Here is a 23,130-nt window from a genome sequence, read left to right on the forward strand (position 1 = left end):
AAAAAAACCCCAGTAAAAAAAAAAACCCCCCCCCCAAAAAAAAAAAAAAAAAAAAAAAAAAAAGGGCGAAAAAAAAAAAAAAAAAAAAAAAAAAAAAAAAAAAAATCGCTCTAGCAACTCCCACTTCCTCTCTCTTTCTTTTGGAGTTGCCACAGCGATGCCGACCTGACATAATGGGTTCTTACACAACCGTGGCTCCCAACAAGTGGAGGAGAGGTGCCACGTGCCACGGGCTCGTTCCTTTTTCACTTCCCTCCACTGAACGTATTGCACAACCGAAACCCTGGGATTTACTGTTTCTAAAGAGGATGCCTCGTCGATCTGTCTTGTTTTCAAGGGTCGTGTGCGTGAATAAAATGATGTGCGTGAAACCGGAGCCTTTACGGGAGCTGCGGCAAACATCCAGTGTCAGATTACCCAGCAGTGGGGCCACGCTGCCTTTGTTGATGAGTCCCTGAAGAGTGTGATACTAGAGCACAGCTGTAATGGAAAGACCTGTGAACAAGCACATTGTCTAATGCTATAAAGGTGGATTCTCATCACACACTCTGATCAGACGCCCCCCCCCGTCTCTCGGAAGCGGGAACATGAGTAGACAAATACAGCGCAAACAAAAACATACCTTTGCTGTTCGGTGAGCCTACACAAATGCGTTATATAAGACAGTACACTAAGTACCAAAAAAAAAGCAAAAAAATCCATATAAAAAGGAAAAACCGTGCCATCAGAACAATGAGTACAGACAGCGTGCTCTCTCTTTTCCTTTAGCGGTAACGAGCTGTGCTGTACAGTTTTATTTACACTATCCTCTTATCAGTCACAGAACAGTACGGAGACTGCCAATTGAAAGGGACAGCCAAGAACTGTGTGTTCCTTCTCTTGACTAGATGTGTACCGCAGGCAGAGCAATTTTTTTTATCAACCAAGACAAAAATGCTGGGAGACTGCCAGATTCCCCGTTCACGTTCACACAAGCACGCAGGCATGGATGCATGGATGAGTATATTTGTGTAGCACTGTCAGGCTGATGCAGTGCTCCAGACTGAAACAATGACTAGGGAGCCACTGGCACCTCAAATTAAGCATTTGGGAACCAAATGGCTTTTTTGGTTTCCAAATAACAGAATCGCTCGATATGGGTGATTGTTTGGAAGCCCTGTATGTTCTATCACAATATACCATAGTGACAGAATATTTATAGGTATATGAACAAAAAACAAATCAAAAAACAACTATGCCATTGTTTGAAATTCAGTTGGCATTCGGAAAAGAGCTGCAGGTGACAAATACTAGAGTAGTAAGTATAGATAACTGAACAAGAATTTTGTTTCTGTTTGAAAGGCTCATGAATAGGCAAATTGCCTTAGCAAATTTAAACGTGTGTGTGTGTGTGTATAATATATACATATATATATATATATATATATATATATATATATGTGTGTGTGTCTATATATATATTTTTTCAGTGCTCATGTTACCGGATTAAAGCGTTCACACTGCACACAGTTGCGGTCCGGCAGTATGTTCAGGAGTGGTGCATCTGCAGCAGTGCAGAGATCGTTTCCACACCGAGTTTATTGCTGCGCTGCAAGCGCTGAATTAAAGTAACAGCGCATTGCTTGCAGTAAATATGAACATGGATTGACACGAAAATTTAGTAATTACACCATAAATGCATTTTATTAAAGTCTACTATGTTTCAGTCAACACATATGGCTTTTTGGCTAGGTTTAAAGGGAAAGAGCACTTTTAGATAAACAAGGCAATAATAGATGGCACTTGTGGAGGTTGAAAAACAAAGTTCTTTATGAACCGCAGGATTGCTTGTAATAAAGATTTAAATGTAAAAGAAAAGGCAGTAGAGCTGACTATTTCTGTCAATGGTAAGTTTATGATAATGTAAGAAAAGTAGTTTAAATGTTTTGCCACTTGCTTGAGCAACTTAATATATAAATCTTTAAAAAAATATAAAAAGCATTGAATAATGTGTTGCTTATATTTATTGTGTTTAAACATGTCTGTGAAAGACTATTACTGTACTGTGTAAAAAAAAAAAAGATTTACAATGCTGAAAAAGCATTTTATATATCGGTATCGGTGATCGTATCAGCAGATACTGCTTTCTGTGATCGTCGATCAGTGATCGGCCACAAAAATCCTGATCGGAGCACCCCTATATATGATAATATATATATATATATATATATATACAGTGGGTACGGAAAGTTCCGTACCCACTGTATATATATACAGCCATTTGCTAAAATCATTTAAGTTCATTTTTTTTTCCTCATTAATAATAAATAATATTTTCTTAAATATGATGATTTTTTTATATTAAAAAAAAGGGCAAAATTTAATCTGATGTTAAATCTGACGAATCTGAAGTACACATCACGGTAACGGTTCTGTGTCCATTTTCAATTAGACATAGGCCTAATTGAAAAATTATCCACAGTGCAGTGAGGGAGTCAGTTGCAAACTCAGTATCGGGAGTCTGTTTAATGAATCGTTTAAATTGAATCATTAAGAAAAACCATTCATAAGAGTCATTTGTTTGCAAATAAGGCATCACAGCTTTGAAGAACAGAAAGATCACACTTTAAAATGTGATTAACTAAGGCCACTTTATGAGATATCTTGGCAATATCGTATATAGATGCATAGATTTTCACTAATAGACTTAAATTTGACATTTTTTCTGTAACCGTATACAAAGACACAAAGCTAGAGAAATAAGCAGCACATTGAATTTCCAGACACTATACAGCAGATTACGCTCTACTATCAGAAAATGAGAAGTCAGCTGGTTAATATTTATATAGCCTTCACAGAGAACAGAAAGAATAGCAAAGGAGATAAACACTGAGGATATCTAGGCTTCTTTTGATAGCTTCACGGTCTGGTGCGCAGACAGAGGACGTCTTGGGACAGACCAAAGCAGACAAATATTGACTTGCTAAACACACTTTCACATCAAAGACACTTCTAAATTTATCTGCTCAAAATGAACACAGTGTTGCACATTCATTCACTTGTTTTTTGCCTGCTTTAAAGATGTTAATCCATTTTGCATTTATCTGGCTAGCAGGTCACACTCAGTCCTCCATTTTTCCTGCTATTTTTCTCTCTCTCTCTCTCTCACTGTACAACACCGTTATTTCAGCTGTCTAGCTCCAGATATACTTGGGGCATTTCAGTTCACAAAGACGCACATTCACATACAAGCTGGAGACCTATCGGTAACGTACAGACGGATGCCTCTGTGCACACGCTGTCCAATCCACATATAGAAACAATACAAATATCAGCAACAGGATGTTTGTGTATGACCCTGGTGTGTGGCAGGCAAACTCTTCCACTGCAACAAAAGGTGAAAGGGAAACTTTCCATGTGTTTTCCTCTTCCTTTCTCACCTCTCTTTTTTTTTCTTCAGGCCATGGTGCCTTAAATTATGACTCTGGGCAGCTTTCCTGATGGTATAGTGAGAGGACAAAGGGCTTTTAGAAGTGGAGGAAACAGGAGCTGGGCTGGAGAGGAACTTGTAGGGTTAGCCTGGTGTGAAGTGGCAGGAAATGAGAAGAGTTGTTCGGATCTCACTGGCATCTTACCACGGTTTGAGCTCTCTTTAAGTCACCATCAAACTTGAGGTGGGATTTGTAAAATTGTTGTCTATTGCATTGATGCCAGCGCATGTACAATGTGATTCTGGTCACTGTCCAGCTGCATTAGCAAGTATACATAATATTGAGTCAAGTCCAAGCCTGATAATTAATTACTATGCTAACACTTTACAGTAAGGTTCAAACTAGTTCAATGTTACTTCCACAATACACTACACCAGGGGTCACCAAACTCGATCCTAGAGAGTTTAGCTCCAACTCTAATTAAACACACCTGAACTAGCTAATCAAGGTCTTACCAGGCATTAGGGCTGTCAAAATAAATAAATAAATAAAAATAAGAGATTTTCCACATTCGAATGCAAAAACGTTGCATTCGAATTTTAGGTCTGCGCCAGCCGTCAGGCAGCCTATCAGTGGCGCACGAAATGCGACGACGATGTAGGTGTCATTGGATTTTAATGCTTTTGTTAGCCTATCCAGTTGAACCCACTAGATGTGGCGCTGCTACGTTGTTCATTCAATATATTGCGGAAAACGAGAGCATCAGTGTGGAGATGATGTTGTTTAATTCAAACCCGAAACCAAGCCGTTCACACAGAACGCATATTTATCACATTTTCTAGAGGGACATCTATCAGCGTTGCACTCGCGTCTGGCACAAGAGAGCGGCATGTTTAGAAAGCTATGTAAAATTAACGCAAGTTCAACTTTTAAAAAACATCTCAAGACTTTATGGCGGTTTTTCCCCATCCCACTGTATCTCATGTTTTTAAATGAAGAAAGTAGCCTACTCTGTGATTGGTTTTCGATCCGTTGTATTAAACTATACATAAATGCATGGTGCGTTTTTTTTTCTAATTGTTTAAGCAACTTTATTAATTATATATGGTTTATAAACATTATTTTAAACATTATGCACTTTTTCCCCCCAAAGACAGTCGTGCTATTTTATTATGCTTTGAAGAAACGTGCATAATATTTTGCGCGATGCACCCTCTTGTGGCCTCAGGAGAGAAGCCAAAAGCTTTTTTCCCCCTAACTGAAATGATGCCTTTTAAATTGGAATATAATTCAAATTTTGATAATATTTAAGTAGAAAATTTAAATTGAGTTTTTCAGTAATTTTGACAGCCCTACTAGGCATACTTGAAACTTTCATCCAGGTGTGTTGAGGCAAGTTGGAGCTAAACTCTGCAGGACACCGGCCTTCCAGGACTGATTTTTTTTTTTTGAAAGATGCTCTTATGCTCACCAAGGCTACACTTACTTGTTGAAAAATACAATAAAAAAATATTATTTTGCGGAATGTTATTACAATTTAAAATAACATTTCTATTTTAAAACATTAATGTATTCCTGTGTAAACCATAAAAACTTTTATATAGGATTATATAATGAACAAAAATAGTTCAAAAGAATAGCATTTATTTAAAATGGAAATATTTGTAACATTATAAATGTCTTTACTGTCAATAAAACTTTCTGAATGGTAGTGCATATTAATATATTTTTAACATTTCATGTTGTATATTTAACAAATGCATTATGAACATTAACAATGAACAATAGTATATTTATAAATTAAAATTTTTACCTAATTCATTTAGAAAAATTAGTTTATTTTTAGTTCATGATATCTGATGCATTAATTCTAACAAATTAAACCTTATTGTAAAGTGTTTTCATTACTTGTATATGTGATGACTAGCCAAGAATATTTTAAAATGAAAGAGTTGGGATGGGTGATTGATGACTAGTCAACTGGCTGTTTTTTTTAAGCATCTCATGCCATGAGTGTTGCATTTTTAAAACTACATTACCTGACTATTGTTCATTACATCTACAGCTGTTGTTCATGAAACCCAGTGACTACTCAAATTTGAAAATCTGTAATTGTGAACACCCCTAAGTAAACAATCAAAAGGTGCTTCTTTAAAAGTTAGTATGCACACAGAGAAAGAAAGGGCAAGAAATGATCTGCTTCTACTCTGCTGCCTGATCAATACCTGTGAGGTCGGCTGAAAACAGAGCGATACCTCCAGCCCTCTTTTATTTATCACAGGAGAACCTGAGAGCCTGACCATGCGGTGAACCCTTTCCCCAAACGACCACCGAAACTTCAACCAACCACTGGATGCGACAATTGAGCCGTCTTTACAGTGCTGTAAATGCCTTTACTGCTGGGCGCAGAGCAGTGGGAGGCCGGTTCAGCTCTTTCCTTATTTGCCTTTCATGAGCATGGAGGGTGAATCCAGGTCCTGAAATATAATTGGATCAATTTAAGATTGGTTTTCAAACTGTGGTTCGTGGACCACTAGTAGTCCGTGAAGGATTCAGAATGGTCCATTAGCAGATTGACTGACAAAATAAAATTATTTATTATACAATAAAATCTGAAAAAAATCGAGTTAATATTAATTTTAGGATGTCAGTTGAAGGCCAAAGTGAGACAGAATGCACGTGTCTCAAGGCAGACATTAAAATCAAATTGGGAAAAAAAATCCCAGGCCTTCTCATTATAAATTATGGTTTGAGTACCTAAAGCAGTCCTGAATTTTGAATTTTGTGAGAAATGTTAACTTATAACTGACAAAAGTGTTAGCATAGTCAAAAGAGCGGTACAGAAGTGTTAGGCTGTCAGCGTCAGGCTGCATATAGTTAACAGAGCCCATGTATGCTCCACAGGTCAATAACCTGTAAAGATTTAACATTTAGTGCCCATTATTTCCTGCTTTCAAGTCACACATTGTCAAAGGCACTCTCTAGTTTATTAAGGCCCGGGTCAGGAGTGTGGGGGAGGGGTCACAGGCTACACAATGATCTATGGGACAGCACCTAGAACACACCCACACAGTATGGGTCATTATTAAACTGTTCCACACTTAACACAGGCATGCAATAGAGGTGTGTTAAGGTTTCCAAAATATTCAATTTTCAAAAGAACAGAGTTTGAGCCACTCCAACGGGGACCAACAGCAACTGCCCTGAACGTGGTGCAAAAATTATAAAAAGATCCATCATAAAACATCAGGAAATGCAAACACGGAGTTTAACTGTTTTCAGGTTCAGTCATTTACATTTGTTTATCACTTGATTTGAAATGGTTCTTCCGCTACTAAAAGTTAATCAGCTTCAGATTCAAAATTGGAACGTAATCCAATTGCAAACTTTGTGGCATATTTTGTTTTATGAATAAACAACCACTAGCACAGGTTGCCAAATGACACCAACTGAAATTGTCACAAGATTTTTAATACAGAGTTCTGGCATGAAACTCTAGATGGCGCAGTCCGATAGGTCTAGCTCAATCTGACCTGGTGACATCATTGTCACACGGCAGCTGATTGGTTCTCTCCTGTATTGGTAGCCAATGAGCTCGCTGCTCAATATTCAAATACCTGGCTTTTGTTTGCTGTAGCAGTTGGCAGCGCACTTCAGAAACCCTACACCTTCCCCAGCTCCACCTATATAGATCTGCTACGGGGTGATTCATGTATGCAATGTTATTCATACGTGTTATATGTGCAGCAGCAGTATTTCTTAAATGCTTACAGCAGCATGTTGTGGATGTATTGGCAGTAGCAAGTCTCGGTACTTGCTCTGCTGCAGCAGCATCGTAGAAGATCTATTCCGCCAAGACCAAATACATTAAAGGGGTCATATGATGCTGCTAAAAAGAACATTATTTTGTGTATTTGGTGTAATGAAATGTGTTTTTGCAGTTTAAGGTTAAAAAAAACATTATTTTCCACATACTGTACATGATTGTTTCTCCTCTAAGCCCCGCCTTCCTGAAACGCGTCGATTTTTACAAAGCTCATCGGTCTGAAAAAGCGAGGTGTGCTCTGATTGGCCAGCTATCCAGTGCATTGTGATTGGCCGAATTCCTCAAGCGTGTGACAGAAATGTTACCTTACCATAACGCCCCTTACCATATTGTGATGCCTGCAGTAACCACATGTGACGACCTCGGGCTGGACTCCACTTTGTCCACGGTGAAAGCCGATCAGATCGACAGCGCGAAGTTGAAGTATTTCTTCAGCGACCAGCACGGATCAGCTCCAGGCATGACGAAGTGATATCGTCCTCTTTTGGAAGGCCAAACAAAGTAGTTTAGCTTTCACAACGAAGCATACAGCGCCTTCACGAAATGACGGCGGCAACAACAATACTACAGCGAGAATAAAAGTTACGCCTTCTTTCTTTGCGTGAACATTTGGGCGGCGTTATGCAAATCTTCCCAGATAGTGACGTAGGTATGTGGGGGCATGTTAGAACGAGCCATTTTAGGTAGGTGTGGCTGACTCTTAACTTTTATAAAGAATATCTCTTTGGATTTGAGACTTTAGTCTTTGCAACTTTACAGATCTTCTTTATGCACCAAGAGCTTGTAACATTCCAAAGAGAAAGGAAAAATTGAAATTGCATCTTATGACCCCTTAAACATTGTCATGTACATTACCATGCCAATCCCTCTGAGAGTTATCATGAAAGAAATAATTTTAAGAGAGCAGAAATCTTCCTTGGCTTAAAAAAAGAAAGGAAAGGGGAAGAGAAAGAGGGTGATGACAGAAGAAAAGAGGAAAAAGTTACTTCCACAAAGTTCTTTTCTTCACAAATGTTGACTGTGCGACACTCCCTTTAACTTCCTCACTAAAACCTTTTACGACGTCCTCACACTCGTTCCACTGACTTCCTCTTCATGTTCTTTTGCTCCACATATGCACGTAGAATTTCTGTACGATCACAGTTACAATCTGCATTGATTAGACAGGGTATTGATAGATAGCGGCTAACTTTTTTTTCTTACAAACTCCTACTGGCAGCACTTCTTCAGTCAGTTATATAATCTGATGCTTTTCCAGAGAACATCCCTTTTTTTCTCTTTTCTTTTTTTAACAATAGCCCCACAGTGTCTCAAAAGGTTTTGCCCTGTCAGTAGTTGTCCATTAAACATTAATTACTCGTGTCGCCACAGACGGTTTCAAAGTGCCTGAGATAGAAGTGTTTTTCTTCAGCGCTAAAATTGTTTGGACGGCCCGGGATTAGTATTCTGATCCACAGACGTGTTTGCAACAGTAATAACACAATATCCACGGCTGCTTTTCATGTTCAACCTCCCAGTGGAATGGATAACATAAAAGCAACCCTTGTGTGTCCTGGCTACTTCCAGATGGGACTGCTTTTATCTTTTTTTTTTTATACATGAAAGCGCCGTCGGCAGATCTTTGCTTAGCGTCTAATTCACTCTTCAGCCAAAATATGAAAGTTTCAAAGAGCATTTCATAAGGGAGCTCTTCCATAAATGGGATTCATAGCATTTTAATCTGCACTAAGAAATTGATCTAAAAGTTTCCCAAAGCAATCGGCTGAGCTAATGCAACAATGAAAAAAAAGTGCCTTGGAGAGTATTTACTTTTATTGCTATTATGCAGAAAACAAATCATATTTCATCCACCATATACAAGTCACAATGATGCTCTTTATATTGTACTGACCCACAAATATACAGAGGAATAACAGGATTTTCTTGGGTCACTTAAACAGTTTGGCTTTTTTTGTTCGTGCTAAGGGGGCGGAGAGGATGTCATTAGATGCTGACGCATTTAAAAATAAAAACCACACCGCTGCCATATTTAGTCCGAATGAAAACCTGGAAACATGCTGTACACGTCTATATACGGAGGATATAAGATGTAAAGGTCTCGAATAAGATGCCCCCCCGGGGAGTGAGAGAGAAGAGCAGGCAGAAACAGATGTGTTTGAATGGGATAAGCAGAATTCAGGCATTTATCACACAAGAGCACACACTCTGTCTTCATGGCCTCAGCCGAGATAAAGGCCAGGTGAGGCTTCGGTGGGTGGCAGCTCTGAAGGGTTTCGACAGTACTGTGCGCGCGCATGGCTTTGAATCTGCGTTTCACGCTAGAGGGCTCTTCTTAACATGCAGTGGTGTGCACGAAGCCTCTGCCATAGAGGTGTGCCCGCTCGCTTCACTCAAACTCAATTGGACTGGCGCAGAGTGTGCCAACACATTCCACCATTTATTTTAACTCCGGCAGCAGATGACCCTCTTAATCTTAATCTAATAATCACCGTCACGGAGGAGGTGCTGTTAATGTCCTCACATCTACGAGATTGCGCTCTTTAATGGCACTTCGTAAATAACTTTTTATCCGTGGCTACATCTAATTTAGAGACTTACAATCTAATATATGCCTGCAGTTTCCACTCTTAAAGGGATACTTCACCCAAAATTGAACATTTGGTCATAATTTATTCATCCTCATGTTGTTCTAAACCCGTATGAAAATTTTGAAAAAAATTTTTTTTGTACACACCAGTGTTATTTTAGTATCACTGAGACACTACCATAGGTTTTATAAATATTTTGAATTACTTTTTATTTTTCTATTTTCATTTTAATTGAAAAGCTTTAGTAATTATTATTATTTTATACATGTCAATACAGTCTTGTAAGTTAAATGAAATAAAAATAAGAAATAATGCCTTGTCAACTAGCTGAAATAGAGTAAGTTTAAGGTTTTTATACATAAATATACACATAAATATATATTTTGTAATTGTAGTTAGTTTATTTTATTTCAAATATTGAAAAAAAAAATTTTTTTTTTTTTAATAAGAATTAGTTAACTATACCAACCCTGGTCCATACAATTAATGTCAATATGATTCTGACTTTCACTGTATAAACAAAAACAATTAAAACATTCTTCAAAATATCATTTGTGCTCAGGAGAAGGGAAAAATATCAGAGTTAAACTTTTGGGTGAACTACCCCTTGATATAGTAGAAAAAGCCATTTAGGAAGTGTACTAAACCACTGACATGATTTTTGATGTATTCAGCACATGAATGAATGCACTGTCCGACTGCTTGGCACTCTATATGGAGCATGAAGCTGGTGGGAACTGTCCAAATATGATCTGAATGCAAAGTTGACAGTGATATCAGGGCTACAGACAAAAAAATAAATAAATTCACTTAAGTAGGCATTGGTTCCTATAAGAAACAAAAATAGGCACCACATTATTTTTAAGTGCCACAGAATGGTTTTATTTATATATTTTTAAATACCTTAATATTTCAGTCACACTGTCATGTGTCTGTCTCCCCCCATATCTATGTCAGCATCACTTCGTCCTTGAGTGTAGTTTGGGCTCCTCAAAGCATCCTATAAATGTTGTCATTCTTCCTGCACACATCCAGTCTGTTTTTCTTCATTAGTAACATGCAATTATATACGTGTTGAATTTTATCTTCAGCTCCTTGCATTCTTTCTTATCATGTAGAGAACAGTTTAAGTAAAATATGAATAAGCAATACAATGCATATATTTAGCAAAATGTTCCTCTTAAGTTATTTTTTCTAGCTGACTAATGAGCTTATTGATGCCGAATTCATAAGTTTGAAACAGTTGAATGAGCGATTACACGACATTTCAGAAAGTTGTACTGTAGGCTCTTAAAAAAATACCTTGTGGTGTCCATTCATGTTTATTTCGTACTATAGTAGTAAAGAGAAAGATATGATGGGTTCATGTGCCGCTTGAACTGAGGCGCTAAAGCGATCACTTATGCCACATTAAAGAGCGTCAAAACGGCATTTATTGTTCGGATTTCGTTATAAATTTGTCAGAATTTTAAAGCTTATACTTTGTTTATTAAAAGGTAACAGAGCACAAAGCTTATTGCCATTGGACGGCAAGTGCGCTACAAATAATATTAAGTTCACGCATTAACAGAACACAGCATCTTGATAACAAGAAGCCATATTAGTATTGATTATAAACAAGAATCATTAACGATATTGTTAATATCCACACAGCTGACAGCTTTACCTGTCGTAGTTTGTTCAAGTTGTGCACGAAATAGACTCTGCTTTTCTGCACTTTTACTTCGCACATCTTCATCATTTTTGATCTCTCCTGTGCTGCCTCAGCTGGAGCTGCTTTAGCTGCTGTTCGGCAGAGATGAGGACTGTTTTTCCACTAAAACTTTAATGCACATCATCTCTGTTTATTACACCAACATAAAAGATGTGACCGTAAAACAAGCAGGAAAAAAGGCATTACACACAAATTTTGAAGTCATAACATTTATTAATTTATTTTAAATCATAACATTAATTTATACAGTTGCAAGTGGCGATCACAGCAAAATTATCACTTGCAAATTAATATTTTTGGACTGTTTTGGTCGCAGTCTGGAGCCCTGGATATGATAAATTCACAAAGGATGTCTGTCTACTCAGTGGCCCATCAGGCCTGGCATAGCGGGTCAGTCCTCAACGAAGAAAGAAAAACAAAACAAAACAAAAAAAATCCATACTGGTCACAGGCTCCTCTCCAATCTATTTTCTGCTCAGCTGGTTTTAAATGAAGTTATTATGACTCATTAAAATGCCCGCAAGCTTGTGGAAGTCGGCCAATTACGATTTAAATTTAGACTCCCCTTACAACCCCCCCCCAACCCCTCACACACACACACACACACTACCAGCAACAACACACCACACCGCTGCATTTCAACCACTGGCTCACAGCTGCAATCAGACCCTTGATCTTTGAACACAAACAAAACCCAATAAACAAACAAATCATAATTTTTTCCAGGGACTCTGCCAGTGGCTGAAATCTGATGATGGAACTGCAGCTCTTTCACCAAACTGGTTTAAATCAGCATGACCTAAAATGCCCACAAACCAGAGGATTTAGTGATATGTGCGGTTAGATCTGCAGGCCTCGCAGGGTGGTATCCCTCTGACGTTGATTAATTATCAGCCATTCTTGTGAATGAGTGATGAAACCTCGATTAGGTCAAGCTATTCCCTCATATGTATGTCAGCAAAGCAGAGTTATCAGTGAGGTGAAAGCGATTGCGCCATAAAGATTTACCATGATATAAATGGATATAAAACAGATATGGCACAAAACGGCTTTCTAGACTGGATTGTGTCCAATGTTTGTTAGTGTCGTAAAACAATAAAATGGCCTCTCAGTCAGACACCATCAAGAACGGACCCTGTCCACAATTTGAAGAGTTTTGCTTGCAATAGTTTAAAAATGACAGCCATGAATAAAAAAAATAAAATAGTAATTACATATTCAAGTTAAAATAAATTTTACTTGAAGGTATCAAAAATATTAATAAAACATTAATATTCATATAAAAAATTTAAATAAACAAATATAGACAAATAAATATATTTACTTAATCTACATAACCTGAAGGTGTCACCTCAAATGCATTACACCAGTCAATTTATGTGTTGCCTTGCCACCGATACCCTAAAATTCACCAATCATGAAATAACAGCATCATTTCAATTCATAGCTGCCCATCCATTCTGACGGCAGCATGCAGGAACTAAATGCATTCCCTGCTGTAGTTGCGCCTCTGTGCGTTTCGCCGTATTTTTCAGACTGCTTGTTGTGCACACGCATATTGCGTGTTTTGCTGTACTGCTCTCATTTCCAGCAGAACAAATTAATCTGTGCCCTTCCAGCTACGCTCCCTTTTTGACAGAGGCTGCTCAGAGGAGAGAAATGATGAAGCAAATCCAAAATTCAATCGCCTGTGTTCTGTTTTAGAAGGCACACGGTGTACTGTACAGCCCATAAAACTCCCAAACAGCCTCCAGACGCTGCTGCAATCACCCTCCATCAAACCACTTTGTTTCGCATACAAAAATAAGACCCGGCATTGAGCTGAATACCAAATCAGCCCATTAGAGCACAGGGGCACTTGCTACTTAGCAACCAAAGGGATTTAAAGCGGCAATACCCGACAACAAAGGGCTAAGATCAGGATCTTTTACAGGGTATTATGGCTGGTGTGAGCTTATTCCATGTTTTAATCGAAAAATGTTAACAAGATGATGGCTGCAATGAAAAGAAGCAGAGGAATGAAACAAATACAAAACATTCTTAAATGGAACCATTCTAAAGGGAAAAAACAGCATAGTGATGTCGCTTTTTTCTTCCTTTTTCCAGGAAGAGCCGCAGAAAGAATTGTGAAATATTCCAAATATGAATAAAATAAAAGCTGATGTGTATTTCAGTAATAACAAATGAAGGAACAGAATATATGCTCTATAAAGTAAAAAATTACAACAAACTGCAAAATGCATTGTAATATCAAAATCAATGTAATTTAATATAAAGTTTTTGTTATTATTTAGTTTAGGATGATATGCATTCATATCTATATATATATGTATGTATACTGTCATTCAAAAATGTAGGATCAGTAAGATTTTAAATATTTTTTAAATAAGTCTCTTATGCTCATTAAGGCTGCATTTATTTGATAAAAAAAAAACAGAAAAAAAACTGGAATCTTGCAAAATGTTATTACAATATAAAATAACGGTTTCTATTTTAATATCCTTTAAAATATAATTTATTTCTGTGATGCAAAGCTGAATTTCCATCAGCCATTACTCCATAAAGTGTCACATGATCCTTAAGAAATCATTCTAATATGCTGATTTATTATTAGAAGGATCAATGTTGGCAACAGTTGTGCTACCAAATATTTTTTTGGAAACTGCGATACTTTTTTCAGGATTCTTTGATGAATAAAAAGTTAAAAAGAACAGCATTTATTCAAAATATAAATCTTTTCTAACAATATAAATCTTTGCTATCAGTTTTTAACAATTTAACACATGCTTGCTGAATAAAAGCTTTTATTTCTTTCAAAAAAATAATAAAAATGTACTGACCCAAACTTTTGAACTGTAGTGTATACACTATATTGTTAGAAAAGATTTCTATTTTAAATAAATGCTCTTCTTTTTAACTTTTCATTCATCAAAGAATCCTGAAAAAAAGGTATCACAGGTTCCAAAAAATGATAAAGCAGCACAACAGTTTCCAGCACTGATGATATATCAGCATATTAGAATGATTTCTGAAGGATCATGTGACACTGAAGACTGGAGTAATGATGCTGAAAATTCAGCTTTGCATCACAGGAATAAATTAGATTTTAATGTATATTAAAATAGAAAAACGTTATTTTTCATCATAATATTTCACAATATTAAATTTTTTCCTGTATTTTTGATCAAATAAATGCAGCCTTGATGAGCATAAGAAACTCCTATGAAAAACATTAAAAATCATTCTGATCCCAAACTTTTGACCGGTAGTGAGTGTGTGTGTGTATGTGTGTATATATATATATATACACACACACACACACACACACACACACACACACACAGTATATACATACATATTAATACACAGATGTACAGTATATAAGATGATGACCAAGGTTATATGACAATAATTTATAATTGTTAATATACACACATTTTTTTACATATAATTATATATCTAAATGTGATGCATCCGTTTTGTGTTAAAATTGAATCGCCTCACTGTATCAGTCAAATGGCATCTTTACAATGCTTGAGGAACTGTTTCTTCAGTTTGACACCCGGACTTGAGGTTTTATTCAGATGAAATCATATTATTCAGGGATTCACGCAAGTCTGGGAGTTTTTATAATTTCCTGTTCATGACTTAAAACATTAACCACAGATATTAAAGCAAGCATTAATATTTATCATGTCTGGCCCATCCAAGGCTGAGAAAATTTTCCGTACAGCACACCCCTGGGCATCAAGAGAATAAACTCTTGTCAGCTTTTTGATGAGATGTAAACTTGTCAAACAATTACAGAGCCATTACACCCGTGTGTAATAATTTCTCCTGGACCTTATAACAGAGGATTTATGTGGCACATAATTCAAACGCTTTTTTAAACGAGGATTTAATGTACATCAACAGGTCAGGGGAAGTATTATGGGTTTAAACCACCAGAGAGAACTTAGGGCACGCAGCCAAACAGAAGCTCAGGCCATTTATCCATGCGGCCCGTCATCCCCCGACTATTGTACATGAGGGAGGGAGGGACGGGAGGAGGAGGAGGAAGGCTTTATCAGCTGCTGTGAAGAATTTACATGAGAGCGTTGAGCACCAGGGCATTCTCCCCCTTTCCCCCCACTCTTTATTTAGAGCCCTTTCTTCCATCCCACCCCTCCTCCTGTCCCATTTGCAGGCTCTCTATTTTGGAATATGTGGCTTGGAAAGCAGTCAAGTTTCATTAATTTCTAGTTTGGGTACAGTATGTTCCTGGACTCACATCTGCGAGCGATCATAAACGCTCTGGAATGTTGGCAGAACATCCAGACCTGCCGGCAGCTGATGATGTCATCACTGTGAGGGAAGAGCTGGCGAGGGGCCAGACTGTGGGAGCCCGGTGCTTTCTGACAGAGAGAGAGAAAGAACGAGAGAGCAAAAAGAGGGAAATGCTCTCTCTGTCTTCTCTTTTCCTCTTCCTTCATGCCTCACATTTTTCTTTATTCAGCCGCCTATTGCAGTGGTTCTGACAGGGTCATGTACATGAGAGAAAGACCAATGTTAAACGTAAATGACAAAATAAAAAAAAAGGCTGTTCCCTGGATCCAAGCCAACATGAGCAAGTTGTGTGAAACCTTGAAAACCATGAACCAAATTATACAAAATAATAGAAAATACAAACCAGAACACAAACTTTTTTTTTTGAGCTGTTTGCTATAAAGATTGCTATAGAGATAATAAAAAATGTTCTACATGATCTAAATTTCACATGGGACATCAAATACCGACTTACATGAGAGCGTTGAGCACCAGGGCATTCTCCCCCTTTCCCCCCACTCTTTATTTAGAGCCCTTTCTTCCATCCCACCCCTCCTCCTGTCCCATTCGCAGGCTCTCTATTTTGGAATATGTGGCTTGGAAAGCAGTCAAGTTTCATTAATTTCTAGTTTGGGTACAGTATGTTCCTGGACTCACATCTGCGAGCGATCATAAACGCTCTGGAATGTTGGCAGAACATCCAGACCTGCCGGCAGCTGATGATGTCATCACTGTGAGGGAAGAGCTGGCGAGGGGCCAGACTGTGGGAGCCCGGTGCTTTCTGACAGAGAGAGAGAAAGAACGAGAGAGCAAAAAGAGGGAAATGCTCTCTCTGTCTTCTCTTTTCCTCTTCCTTCATGCCTCACATTTTTCTTTATTCAGCCGCCTATTGCAGTGGTTCTGACAGGGTCATGTACATGAGAGAAAGACCAATGTTAAACGTAAATGACAAAATAAAAAAAAAGGCTGTTCCCTGGATCCAAGCCAACATGAGCAAGTTGTGTGAAACCTTGAAAACCATGAACCAAATTATACAAAATAATAGAAAATACAAACCAGAACACAAACTTTTTTTTTTGAGCTGTTTGCTATAAAGATTGCTATAGAGATAATAAAAAATGTTCTACATGATCTAAATTTCACATGGGACATCAAATACCGACCCAACACAGTACTGTTCTAAAATAAATAATAATAATAATCATTACAATATTTACATATTACATTTAAAATAATTTATTTTTGATATCTTGTTGTATTATATTAAAAAAGCTAATTCATATTGATAGAATTAAAATAAAATGTGTTACAACATTTAAAATAAAATAATATTATATTGTTTTTTTTACATAAAAATATATGAATTAAAAAATATAATTTTTTTAATATTTTTTTTTTATTAATATTATTAATACAATACTTTGTTGGGTCACCACTTGATGTCCAATCCTGATGAAACCCCAGTTGAGAACCACTGCTCTCTATTATACACAAATCCACAAGCACAATTTTGGCTCACTGTGACTTCAGATTATGCTGGGGTGAGAAATGAAAGCAGTTCAGGAAAAAATATTTTTCTTACCTTGAAGAACGAAGACAGAACTGCTCCTGTGTTTAAACACAGTGTCAACACATGCAGCTGAGGACATGTACTAGGAAACCAATGTGAAATGGGCTGACAAAAGCTCCTACACAACGAAGATAATAGCTCGGCAACAATGGAGCTAAAGAACAGCCTGCGGACCAAGTAACACAGCCATAACTGAAACGGCTAATTCGCTGTCATCAAAAGAAAGAAAAGCCCATGTGCTTGCAAGTCAACTTGAAAGCAACAGCAGATAGATCACAGTAGTCAAGAAAATGATTCCCATGTCTTCTAAACGACTAGGTTACAGAAGAGTTACAAAACTTTTATAAAAAGTTTATAAAAATGTGATTGCAATGGCAAAGGCACATGCCAAGCTGCTGGATAGTTTACAAGGGGTCTTGCTGTGTTAGCCCTGTCTCAGTCTACTGAGTTAATGAAGTCAAGTGAGGTCCACTGGCTGGGCCCTCTGGAGAATAACACACAGACTTAATCAGCCTGGGCCAGGCACGTCGCCTTGCTAATGAGTGTACACACAGTCCCCAAGTGTACATGTGCAATGTATGCATGTGTGTGGACAGTCCAATTCACCCAGCTTTGCCCAAACAGGTAGGTAGAAAAAAAAGAGCCTGCTTTTTATCCATTTTGCACCTGCCGCAAGTTACTTTACCTCAGATCGTTGACCTTGTTTGTCTGGAGAGTTGCAAAAGCTGCAGATTAAAAAATATATATATGATAAATGCAGAAAAGCCTACATTGAAGCAGCTAGACAAATTAGTGAGAAGCCAACATGGGCAAGTTGCATAACATCCTGTAAAACTATGAAAAAAAAACTACGTAAAGGGATTATAATAATTATAATATAAAATACTTTTAGGAACATTTTAAATGTATATAAATATGAAGTGCATAATATATATTTAAAAAATATTAAATGTATATAAAATTTTTATTTTATTAAAGATATGTTAATACAGCAGTAGTTTGAGCTACAGATAGTCGGAGGCGAACATGGACAGGTTGCATAAAATCCTGAAAAAAAACATTAAAAAATAGCTATGCAAAGATATAATTATAATTATATAATATACATTTATAATTATATTTTAAATATATAAAAATACACACACATTTTTTTTTTGAAAATTATAAAATATATATGCATGACAATTATTACTATTATAAAATAAAATATGTACATAAAGATTTTTTTTAAACTACAAAAAAGTTTTAGATGTTACATTAATAAAATAGTTGTTAACCTCTAATAGATATAGTCAGTTAAACTGCAGATTAAAAAAAAAATATTTAGAAGTTAAAAAAACAGATGATATATGCCAAACAGCCTATGTTGATCTGTAATCCCACTGAAAAGCTTTGCCTCCCCTTTCAAAAATGGATCAAAAACTGTCCCTTGGCTAGCCTACCCAGACCACGCTCTGCACTCTTTGAAGTCACAAGGGAAGCTCACATAACACTAATAGCCTAGTCGTGCTCCAAATGGCTGAGTCACTTTTTTCCCTTTTTTTGCTTCAGTGCTGTGCTGCCTCACTACCTAGCAGCTCCCAGACCATGTTGACCTTAAACCGGAGAAAAAAAACACACATGCACTTTTCTATTATCAGCCTCTCACCACAATGCACTTCCACCTAAACTCTAGGGCGTGAGGCCTCGAAAGCCCCAGAAGAAAAACACAACACCAAAACAGCCACCATAACCGCTGCTGTCAGACAATAATTTGAAGAAGAAAAAAAAAGAAAGAAAACTGGCGCAAGATTCACTGTACATACTGTACCCTGGGCTGTGGCAGGCGGCCCAGACTGGCATCCTGCCAAGTCCACAATAAAACAAACAGAGACGGCATGCACCAGCCGAGAGGAGCGAGGGGGGCGGGGGTGTGTGACTGAAATGGTACACCACAATACACACGACATACCTAATACCATTCTTCAGCACCTTCTCCTGAAGACGAGGGAACGGAGGAGGTGGAGGGCAAAGCCACTTGCTTAATGTCACTGATAAAAATCAAACCGCTCAGAACAGAAAGGATAAAAACAGAAAGTTTGCAATGAAAGAACAAAGCAACCAAAAAAACAAAACAATCGAAGAGCCGCGCCGTGTCTCTGCCTCTCCGCCACTGTCTGTGTCTATAAAAGTGTTTCCACTGAAAAGCTTGAGCATTACACAAGAGTGAAGCTCTCAAGAGCCAGACTGCTACAAACAAAAACCAGGTTAGCGCTATGTGTCAAGCATCGAGCATATGAGCGTTAAAACTGTTTTGTTCTAGGGTTTTTTTTGTGTTCTGTTTTGATGCGCTAAAAATAAGCCGCCTCGCAATTCTCGCTTATTCCGCCTGTTGAGGGAGGCTGTCTGGGGCTGATTCTTTTGGTAAAGATCTTAAGGAATTATGACTGGTTCTTCTGCTGTTTTAAATGCAAAACAGCCATCATGATTACCGACATTTCTAATTTTTTCTCAATTTTATGAGGGTGATGTATAATTAGAGAAAAAAACAGAAACTGTATGTGGCAGAGTGCTTAATGAACACAGCCCAAGCTTAGCCACCTCATGTGCAGATCCCATCATCATGTCTACTGGTGTTTTCCATTTATGTTTGTTTCAGATATCTGAGATCAGTTCTGTGGGAGCACTTCAAATCAACTGATTTTGATGTGAATTGGCTTTAAGTAAAATAGCTTATTCTAATATTAATTTTATGAAGATGGAGGAGGAGGATTAAAAGATGAAGAAGCTGATGACGATAGAAGAGAAGGAGGAGAGGAAGAAGCAGCAAAAGAAGATAGAGTTGATGATGATGAAGAAGAAGAAGAAGGTGGTGTAGTGGTGAAGAAGAAATGTAGGGGAAGAAGCAGCAGCAGCAAAAGAAGAGGAAGAAGAAGAGCAGAGGAAGACTAAAAGCAGTAGCAGTGGAAGATGAATATGTAGAAAAGCAACAAAAACAGCAGCAGCAAAGGAAGAAGCAACAGAAGAAACAGCATCAGGTGAAGCAGCAGCAGAGGAAGAAGCAGCAGAAAAAGAAGATGAGGGAGCGGAACAGGAAGAGAAAGAACACCTTTTGATCTAATAATCGCATGGTACATGGTCCAAAAAACAACACTGTTGTTTGAGAAAATTAGATTTGAGTCTATGTTTAAAGCTAAGGACACTTGAGCTGCAGCGACCGATGTTCGGACTACAGTAAACTCCTGCAGTCATCCAGAGAGGGTGAAGTGTGAGGCCCCACAAACACGAACACATCAAATGGCACTCAGTCCTTCTGTTTGGATAGTCACTGAGCAAGTCAGTGGCTTTACAAAGGTCTTTTTGAAGCATTCTCTAGCCCACAGTCTCATGCAACCCAGCTTCTGAGTGCAGGATTATCCGCAGTCATATTATCCAAACTGCACAAGCCAGTCTCCCATAAGGATTTCTGGATTACTATAATGACACGGAACATACTTTTGCACGAGTACAGGCGTCTCTGCGGGTCAGTGCGGAATACCAAACAGAGGTATTCATTGGAGTTCAGACTCGGCCTCTTTGTCTCATCGCAGAACAGCTCTCATAAATGTCACCATGCAGTACATGCTCCGTGGGCTGCCATTATGAGTGCACGAGTACTACAATATCTCCACAGAGTCTGTTATTGAACATGCATCTTGGGATTTGAACAGCCTCTAAAATAAACATTAGATATTTCCTTAGAGCAGCGTCTGCCATGCTGAGTCGTGCATGAATTGAATTGGGCGGCCCAGCGTGAGATGTCACTCATCTCTCCACTCCACGTTTTTAAATGTCCCTGCAAAAAGTCAATCTCATCTCAATATATGAAGATATTGACATCGAAAAATTCCATCGGTGCGAGGCAGAAAGTTGGAAAGGTCTGGTGGTGTAATCTGTGAGTTTTTTTTGAACTAATCTAATCTAAACTCCCAATTACTGTGGAATCAATTACCTAGGCACAACACTCGCTCTTAATTATCATAAACCCAAGTGTGCTCGATAGAGGGCAAAGAGTCTGCAAAATTTGACCATCGTGCATATCTGGTGTGTGGTAAGGACTTTGACTTCACTGGTCTGTGAATTTGGCAATCGCAGAGGGAGGTGAAGGGAGATTCCTGTTGGCCTGGGCTGGAAACCTAGAGTCCCAATGCTTTTATAGACTCTATATAAACCAGATTCACCACAGACCACTTCTCTATTAAAGAAAAAACTCTCCTCTCCAGAAAAAAAACAAAAACACATACAACCTCCAAAAATCAACTAGAATCAAATGTAGATTTTCCAGGATTCTACATATAGAATAGATATATACTACTGTTCAAAAGTTTGGGGTCACCAAATCAACACATTATAATGATTTCTGAAGGATCATGTGACACTGAAGACTGGAGTAATGATGTGGAAAATTAATTTACAATCACAGGAATAAATTACATTTTAAAATGTTAAAATACAGAAATTGTAATAACTTAAATTGTAAAAATATTTCACAATATTATTGAGTTTTCTGTATTTTTAATCAAATAAATACAATCTTGATGAGCATAAGAGACTTCTTTCAAAAACATAAAAAAAATACAGACCCCAAACTTGGGTAGTGAAAGTAGTCAAAATTATTATTATTATTTTTATTATAAAATTTTTACAATTATATTAAACTATATTATTAAACCATAAAATTATTTAAAATGACCTGTTGATTGCAATTCAATACCTCTTCCTGTCATTCCAATTCAACTTTTAAATGCATGAACTGAAAGCGAGAATTCAGAATTTCACCCAACCCTTAAAAACAAGCATCCATGTTAGTGATGTTACCTGAGTGAGACAGCAAGTGCATCCTTAGGCGCAGACTGTCTAGGAAGCGTTTTCCACAAAGCTCGCATCCGTAGGTCTTCATTCCGCTGTGCAGCTTCCTGCAGGGAGAAACAGGACAAAATAACATCAGCCAACACAGTTTATGTCACTCGCACAAAAACGGGCTTTCGAAAGCACCTGGGTATACTATGTGATTTGATTAGCGTACTAAATGGCAAAGACAGAATGGCATAATTTTACCGCTCCTCTTACACCAGATAACAAGACGGAGGGTATATTAAAACCAGCACCCTTGTTTTTGTGAAATACTAAAGTGAGATTTGTAAAACCGCTGTTTATCTTGAGAGAGGAATAAACCAGTGTTTGCAACCACTTGAAGCTAAACTTGCACATCTCCTTGTCATCAAACACTTCAGCTGCTTATTTCCATATTAGACGATCGTAAGTATATTTAAGATATTTAAGTATATATAAATATATTTAAGCCTCTCACTGTCAAGTGAAAAAAAATGATCAATGGCACATGTGGTTTCATTGTTCATTCATTCAGTTCCCTAAGCGGAGATGAAGGAGCCCTTTATCTAAACAGGAACATATAGATGGCCATGAGTCCCCAGATAAGAGTGACTTTAACGGCTGAATTTGGCTGCAGGGTCCATTTCAAACAGGGGTCAACTTTTCATGAGCCAGAAAGTGAAACATTTGCTCTCTTAAATTATAACATCTCTGAGTATTGGGGAAAGATTAACCCAACAGACCGGAGAATTTTGAGTCAAGTGGACTTTCAAAGCAATTTTCATGAGTTAAGCTGCCCAATTAATGTAGGTAAGTGTCTAAAACATTGTGGAAGAAATCTAAATTTAAGTTTAAACTCACTGTCA

General features: G+C 37.6%; 1 protein-coding gene across 1 annotated transcript in view; it reads right to left on the reverse strand.

Annotated features, from left to right (window-relative positions):
• The window catches only part of zbtb16a (zinc finger and BTB domain containing 16a), a 133,994-nt gene that overhangs the window by 43,150 nt on the left and 67,714 nt on the right, over positions 1 to 23,130 (reverse strand). Inside the window, exon 3 of the mRNA XM_016233353.1 lies at positions 22,250 to 22,347. Within this exon, the coding sequence (XP_016088839.1) occupies positions 22,250 to 22,347 (98 nt within the window). The remainder of the gene's footprint in view (positions 1 to 22,249; positions 22,348 to 23,130) is intronic.

This window comes from Sinocyclocheilus grahami, unplaced genomic scaffold (genome assembly GCF_001515645.1).
Source record: "Sinocyclocheilus grahami isolate Dianchi unplaced genomic scaffold, SAMN03320097.WGS_v1.1 scaffold428.1, whole genome shotgun sequence".
Taxonomy (NCBI): domain Eukaryota; kingdom Metazoa; phylum Chordata; class Actinopteri; order Cypriniformes; family Cyprinidae; genus Sinocyclocheilus; species Sinocyclocheilus grahami.